This window comes from Helianthus annuus, chromosome 5, assembly GCF_002127325.2.
Source record: "Helianthus annuus cultivar XRQ/B chromosome 5, HanXRQr2.0-SUNRISE, whole genome shotgun sequence".
Classification (NCBI taxonomy): domain Eukaryota; kingdom Viridiplantae; phylum Streptophyta; class Magnoliopsida; order Asterales; family Asteraceae; genus Helianthus; species Helianthus annuus.
In genome coordinates, this window is record NC_035437.2 from 1486959 (window position 1) to 1494825 (window position 7867).

At 38.4% G+C, this 7867-nt stretch overlaps 1 protein-coding gene across 1 annotated transcript; it reads right to left on the bottom strand.

Annotated features, from left to right (window-relative positions):
* Window positions 1-1142: 1142 nt before the first annotated feature.
* On the bottom strand, window positions 1143-7625 carry LOC110939636 (tRNA wybutosine-synthesizing protein 2/3/4). Its single transcript, XM_022181211.2, has 9 exons — window positions 6808-7625; window positions 4908-5295; window positions 3510-4556; window positions 2848-2977; window positions 2531-2766; window positions 2293-2428; window positions 1911-1987; window positions 1636-1742; window positions 1143-1563 (listed from the first exon to the last, which is right to left on the bottom strand). Exons 1-9 carry the CDS (start codon window positions 7580-7582, stop codon window positions 1457-1459), a joined length of 3003 nt encoding a protein of 1000 aa, XP_022036903.1. The 5' UTR covers window positions 7583-7625; the 3' UTR covers window positions 1143-1456.
* Between the last annotated feature and the right edge of the window lie 242 nt (window positions 7626-7867).

Genomic DNA, 7867 nt, shown 5'->3' on the forward strand with positions numbered 1-7867 from the left:
AAGCATATGAGGTATTTTAAGATAGATTTTGGTTTCTGGGTTTTTTGTGGTTAAATAGTAGATCTAAATCGTTAAAGGTTTCTTGGAACAATTGGTGTAAATTTGTAATTATGTAGGGTGTTGTTGTTTGGGTGCCGCCTCGATTTGAGGTTTTGACGTTTGGTTAATGAAGTTTACTTTAAAAAAAAATAGCCAATAATTATGTATTGTATGCATAACTTCTGTGCATGAAAATTCTCCACATGGGCCATATAATAGTCTACATGGGAAAGTTGCCTATAATGCCATATAAGCCCATCGAATATTATTAAAGGGTGGGCTCACTTACAACACTATACATGGGGTTATTTTTCATGGGTATGACAAAGTCGGCCCAACTGGATTATCGACTAATAGGTCTGGCCCACAACTAAATCCAAAGAGAGTGGACTATGATGGAGGAGCTACCTCTTCTCTTCGTAGAGCTGCATAAACCGGTTATTTTGACTTTTTTACTTTAACTGGTTAATGCTTAATTAACTAGTTGTTTTTTAATTTGTCCAGTTAATTACTTTAACCAGTTTGGATAATTAACCAGTTATTTTGCCTTTCTTTAAAAAAAATCGGTTTTTTTATCGGTTAACTAGTCTATCGGTTAAAAAAACCATTTAAAAAACCCGGTTCATAACTGGTTTCTATACTAAATACTTATAACCAGTTAATAACCTACGGTTAAAAATAACCACTAACGGGTTATTCCTAAATCGGTTACGGTTTCGGTTAATAACCAGTTACGGTTAAGTAACCGGTTATTTTGTGCACCTCTACCTCTTGGTGTGGAGACTTCGACAATAAAACCGAAGTGGTCCAATGTTCCCTTTGATCTAGGTGGTACAAGTGAAGAGTCGCAGAGTCTGGCTAAACGATCCGTTAAGTTGAGTTGTTTAGGTGGGTAGTAATGATAATGATAAAGAGGAATCAGGTAGATGTTTCATTTGACCCAGGTGACTTTTTTTGCAGATGGGAAGTATGATGGAGGAGCATCTAACCCAACAAACCGAACCAGATTCAAACCCGTGGGCACCATATTATGCACCAAATCTTCCATAGGAAAATTAATTCGGAAACACCAATCCAAACAACCTTAAAAAGTAATATCAATCTAAAACAAAAACACCCTCAGTTACATAATTAATAAAATCACTTTTAACAATAACTCAATTTAGTACAAACTAAAATACCCTCAGTTACATATTTCGTGAAACCATAGATCGACGAAACAACCAACTGATTTATAAACCTTTTGATCGATTCAAGTCAACCTCATGATTCAGTGGCTTCAACTTGCAAAAAATGGGTATAAACAATTACCTTTTTCTACAAAATTGCACAACTCTTTTGCATCAACAGAACAATAGTTTCTGATAATGCGGCTCAGGGCATAAATAAGCCGAATTGGAAACATGCGGCGGTTGGCTTATGAGTCAATTTGTTTGCATTTTATGTCTACTACAAGATGGCGAATGTGAGGTGCATACCACTTTACTCTTTCTACATGCTCAACAGATACATCCCAATTATAACCTGCAAAATCACCAAAAAGTTCAGATTTTTTCTCAAGTGTTTCAGGAAAAAAAAAAAAAAAAAACTATTTACCTTCGGATCGTGAAATTTCTTTAATTGATTTTGAGACTTGTTCTGTCCACGAATCCTCTTCAGAGTCCTTCACGTTTCCATGCACATGCATCATCCCACCCTCGCTCCTGTCAAAACGACCCGTTATAGAAAGAACACGTAAATAAACTGTTGGAACTCACTTGAAAATTTTTAAGTAATCGTATTAAAGGTTTGTGAAATGGAAAATGAAAATATTTTTCATGATTAGAAATCAAAGTGCACTCTCTTATAACCCTTCAAAGTAAAGAAATTACCGTAATGCCTTTACAGCAGTAATCCAACTACCCTCGCTTGATGGTAACAGACCAAGATTGACTCGATCGGCAACTCCCTGGAAAAAAAATAAGTCAATTAGTGATATACATTTTCTCGTACAAAGCTCCGTTTTTTTTTTTTTGAAGTCAAATCAAACGACGAAAGAAAATTATCCCGTCCACAATAAAAGAAACAAAGACAAGATTAAAGTGTACAAGAAACAATAGAGCGAAAAAAAGTGTTAAAACATTAAAATACCCAACAAGTTAACACTTCCTAAAACGATTTCAAACTAACATTTACGGAATTTAGGGCACAGAATTAGTAATACGACTTGAAATATACATTTTTTAAAGACAGATGAAGAACAAGAAGCCTTACTTTAGGTGCTGTGGCACGGTTATCTCCTTCGAGAACAACGCAACGATCAGCCACACCATTTGCTTCAAGATTACGCCTGAGAGCCTCTATAGCATGGGGATTCCATTCACAAGCATACACCATTTTTGCATTAGCCCTGTTCAAGGCTTATGTTAAAACAAGCAACTGGTGGGCTTAACGGAAAAACATAAAGTACGTAATCATATTGTAACTAAAAAAGGAGTAGAAAAAATTGTACTTGACTAGAAACGGCAACGTGAAGTATCCAATGCCAGCAAACAAGTCAACAATAACTTCCTGTTTGCAGTCAAGCTGCCCCATTCTACGCTTCTCAGAGAGATTACCCCATGAAAACATGCATTTGGTAGCATCAAACGAGTAAAGAACTCCATTTTCCCGATGGTCAACCCATCCGTTGACCCCAACTAGAATCTCCAGCCCACTATCTCTCGTTCCGGTAGGTGAAACCTTTCCCTAAGAAATCAAATTTTATCAATGATTAACCAACTATGATTTTGTGCAACATAAAATGCTTGTATTAGAATGTTAACTTACTTGTCGAGCAAGGCGAGTGGCGCCAAGTGAGTCAGCAACAGTCAACCAAAGCTCCTTTCCTAGCGTGTCCCAAACCGAGTCCTTAAAAGAAGTCATGGGAAGCACAACAATGTCACCTAATCGCTCCCATCTACAAACAAGAACCACATTTTAGCACCCCTAAATTCACATTTCACACCTAACCTTTACCATGAACTGTTAGTGCACGATGTCTAAAGCCTACGTCTTAAGTCTAGGGGTCTAATGTGTCAAATATGTAAAGTACAGGGGCTAGAATGTAATTTTATGTGTTAATTGATGTAATTCCGCTTGAAATGACACTTTGTCATTTCAAGCGAAATCAGATTAAATGTGATTCCGCTCGAAATGACATGTGTCATTTCAAGCGAAATCCGCAGGCTATATATAGGGTTGTATGTTTCTCATTTGGCACGGAATCACAAGTTGTATACCGAACTGCTGCTGGATTTTCAAGTGAAATATTAATGAGAAACGTGTGTTAAAGTGATATTCTCTGTTTTCTACTCAAATTCTCTCTGATTCAACACTGTTTGTTTGTTTCCGCCACTCAAACAGTGGTGTATTGACTTTAATTGACTCACTTGATCGTCAAATCGATCCTACATGAACATATCACAAAAATAAATTGAAAATATCCTTACCTCGTGGGTAGTTGTTCCAAGAGTGTTGTAGGCAGATTGTGACGATTTAACAAAGAAGCAACCGCATCTTTCATTACTTTCAAAGGAGAACTTGAAGCTTTTTTAACTTTGACGATATGGTCAGCATGTGTGGTTGCACCTAATGCAGCCAAAAGATCCAAGGCCCTTGCACTTGAAACAACCTTCAAGATTTCTTGCAAATTAAGGTTACTTACCTCGTTTACGACTCCATTTATGTCTGGTTTCTTATTTTGGTAAAGTGCCACAAATTCTTTGGTGATCGGAAAACAAACATGAACTCCATTTTCTTGCGTGTATACTTTTCTCTCTGCATCTAACCATCCAAATTTCTTTAATATATCTTTTGCGGGCTTCGCATGCTTTTTATCAACTCGTAGAACCCAACGCAAAGGCACCATTGTTTTTAAATCAATATTTGATTGGTCCTCGGTCTCATTAAAAGGTTCAGCGAAAGAAACTAACGAAAGCAAGTTTAGTTTCATCGGTTCACTAAACTTAGTTCCAAACGCATAACAAGAAGCACCACCACCTACAATAACAAGATCATCACCAACAACACTCGTTGTCGAACGAACAAAAAGGTCTTCACCAACGGAACTCAACTTGATACGCTTCCATACACTGGACCCCACTTTGAGTACTGACAACTCTTGATAGTGTTGTTTGATAGGACACCCTCCCATGACACCAATATAGTTTTTATACACAAACATGGCGTGGGAAAACCGTGCATACGGTGTACTTCCCACCATCTTTTCTTTCTTCCAAGTGCATGAATGAATGTCAAAACTGTAGAAATCTCCAAGTGCTTTCGACCCATCATATCCTCCAAACATAAATAGTTGAGCACCGTGGGCTACCAATGTGTGAGAATGACGAGGTGACGGTATTTGCCCTTGAACAACTACTTCTTCCCATGTTAAGTTTTGCGTATCAAGCCTGTACATTCCTGACGAGATGCTGCCATTCTGAATCCCGCCAAAAACATAGAGGCTTGACCCAATTACTGCCGATGCATGTCGATGACTGCATAATAATGGAAAAGGATTTAAAGATTCGGTTTTAATTTGAAATACGAGTAAACTTCCGTTTTGCTCCCTGTGGTTTGGTCACTTTAACGGTTTTGCCCCAAACCTTTAAAAATAGCCATTTTACTCCCCGATGTTTTAGTTTTGTTGCCAGTTTGCTCCCTGCGGGGAGCAAAATGGAAAAACAAACAATTTAGATGGAGTTAGAGGCGGGGAGCAAACTGGCAAAAAAACTGGCAAAACCGTTAAAGTGAACAAACCACAGGGAGCAAAACGGAAGTTTACTCTTGAAATATAGAACAGGAACAATATAGAGATAAGAAAAGAATATGCATAACGGGGTAATCACCTGTGAGGAAATCCAATTCCGGTACACAGTACCTGTTTCCAGTCGTTATTTGTCGTATTAAGAACCCAAACATCGTTTAGCACATTCCCAGGATCGGCTCTACCTCCTATAACAAACATAAGCTCTCCTGCTAAAGAAGCTGTGTGACCCAAACGCGGGGATGGGGTGCTTGAAAAGTCAACTAACTGAAGTTGACCAGATACTGAATCCAGAAGCCATGAATCTTTTCTCCTTGCATGCCTTCCTACGCCTCCAAAACCACCAAACACAAACACTGATTTGGGATTTTTTGTAGTTTCAAGCGTACAGGCTGAATGGCCCCAAAGATGAAGCTTCTCAACTGGTTCACCAGTGATAACCATCGGTTTTATAGGAAGCTCAGGAACTCCTGGAAGCAGTGACAAATTATTTAAAGGTTCGGACTTTATGCAACGTTCATAAGAAAGTGTCCTACAATCAAGCATAAATTAACACGCCACAAAATATTTTTTTTCCTTTAAACCTTGTAAGATATCTCTAGACAATATGTACCATTTTGCACATGTTTAGAGGCAATTGACAAGATCTTGCGTGTTAAAACTGGGTGGCATTGAGTTTTGTAACTAGGGCTGTAAACGAATCGAACGTTCAGCGAACAGTTCGTGAACCGTTCGGCGGGAAGTTCGTTTATGTTCGTTCGTTTAATAAACAAACGAACATGAACAAGAAATTTCGTTCGATTAGTTAAATGAACGAACATGAACAGAGGTCTCGTTCGTTCGATTGTGTTCGTAAACGTTCGGCGGGAAGTTCGTTTATGTTCGTTCGTTTAATAAACAAACGAACATGAACAAGAAATTTCGTTCGATTAGTTAAATGAACGAACATGAACAGAGGTCTCGTTCGTTCGATTGTGTTCGTAAACGTTCGGTAAGGTGTTCGTGAACATTCGTTGATTTGCGTCTGTTTATGTTCGTATGTTTGTGTTTTAATTGAAGATCTTTGTACTTTTTATATTATTAAACTTTTATTTATTTTATTACCCTAACAATTAAACTAGGAAACCAACTTTCATCTTGTTTATGCATCATTTCCCTATCATTTCTCATTATTTACGTCGGCGAATACGATCGACCTCCGTTCCACAATAAGGGATTCAAGTTCGAGTGCTACTCTCTGGGCCATCTATCTTTATCCTTCGTCACGTTCGCGAAATTTATTTGTGTTCGTTTGTGTTCGTGAACCGTTCGCGAACACGCTCAGTTCCTTAATGAACGAACACGAACATAAAATCTCGTTCGGTAAGTGTTCATGAACCGTTCGTGAACACATTTATTTCCTTAACGAACGAACACAAACAAGGCCTTGTTCGTGTTCGCTCGGTTCGTTTACAACCCTATTTGTCCTATGTGAATGTTTGGCTATAAACTTTACCTTAGAGTAACTAACAATATCATACTAATTGGCTTTTGCCAACAAACCTCAAATCTTGAAAAAAAAAATGCAAAAGAGCACTAAACCTTGCAAGAGTCAGCAATCAGGGGCGAAGTATAGAAGGGGCGGGGAGAAGCGCCCCCCCCCCCCCCCCCGAACTTTTCTCTCAGTAGTGTTATATATGTAGTTTTCATATAGAAATTTTTGGGTATATACGTTTTCGGCCCCCCGTCATTCGGGTCAAGCTTCGCCAGTATCAGCATTTAAGGACAAAGTTCCTAGTGTAATGCTTATTTTTGTAGTTACACATCTAAGATTATTCATTCTTATGAAGTGTAGTATTTTTTTATTCCAAATTTTCATAAGAACCAAGCATGACGGTATAAATCGTATGTCAGGAACGGATGGATAACTCATCCCCAAATAAGTGAACCTTTTTGGCTAAATAAACAAACATCAATATACGAAATACGAATAATAGTCTTACCATTACTTGCGCCATCTTTGATTTCACTTGTAAGTTGAATATCTTCCAACCCAGCAGTAACCATTGAGCAATCTTTATCACCCAAATCTTGATTCAAGTTTAGGAACTCACAATCACCACTCCCCGTACTGATTTCGGGTCGAGCAATAAACTCATTCCTCAACAATGCATCATGAAAACTATCAGTTCTTTTCCTATTAGCTTCCATTTTCTCATTAGCAATCCCAACAAGATAATTCAAATACTCCTTTGACACCATGATCTTACAAGTCTCTCCCAAAGGCACTTCTAACCTAATCGAACATCGAATCGCCACAATCACTCTCTTACTACTGACATTTGTAATCCCTGATTCTCTAAACCCACATGAAATAGCTAAAGACACCAACTTTTGAGCAGACAAGACATCTTTACATTCAACAGCAATGATCAAAGGTTCAAATCTGAAAACAAGATTTTCTTGAATGTCATTCTGAGTTGGGTTTGGAGGAAAGATGAGATTTTGAACCGAAAAAGGGTCAGCTGGTTCATGGGTGATGAAGACCCATGTGCCACCTTTGGCTTTCTTCTTGACGGCGGTGGTTGCGGCGGCGGTTGGGGTGGAGAGGATGGAGATGCGGCCGGAGCAAGAACTGGTGGTGAAGTAAGAAGGGTGAGAGTTGAGGGTTTGAAGAAGTGGGATTAGAGGTGTGTCTATGTCTCCTTTTGGTGATTTGTCAGGTTCTGAAGAAGTCATGGTGGCCAAAGTGGCTTTCTTTCTCTTCTCAAACTCCATTCAGGCAAAACTGTGGAGGTTTGAAAGTTGAAACCCCAGGAAGGAAGTTTTGAGGGAGGATTTCAGATTTTCAGGGGTGAATTGGGCTTGGGCTCATTGGTATGGGCTATTTTAAGAAACGACTATGATATGATTTCAGCTAATGTTTTAGGCTGCTTAATAGAGAATAGTTTGTTTAATCAAAACTCAAGAAAACAATAACTAAAAGTTTTAGAGCAGCAAATTTAAATAATAAATCTAATAATACCCGATAAGATTAACAGCATTGAATTTGTATATGATTCA

Bases quoted from the DNA above. Each gene is read 5' to 3' on its own strand.
- LOC110939636 (XM_022181211.2), bottom strand. From the start codon at position 7,582: ATGGAGTTTGAGAAGAGAAAGAAAGCCACTTTGGCCACCATGACTTCT. The intron at 2,978-3,509 runs GTAAGGATATTT...TCTTGTTTGTAG, and splicing joins TTGGAACAACTACCCACGAG to ATGGGAGCGATTAGGTGACA. The intron at 2,429-2,530 runs GTACAATTTTTT...AGCCTTGAACAG, and splicing joins ACGTTGCCGTTTCTAGTCAA to GGCTAATGCAAAAATGGTGT.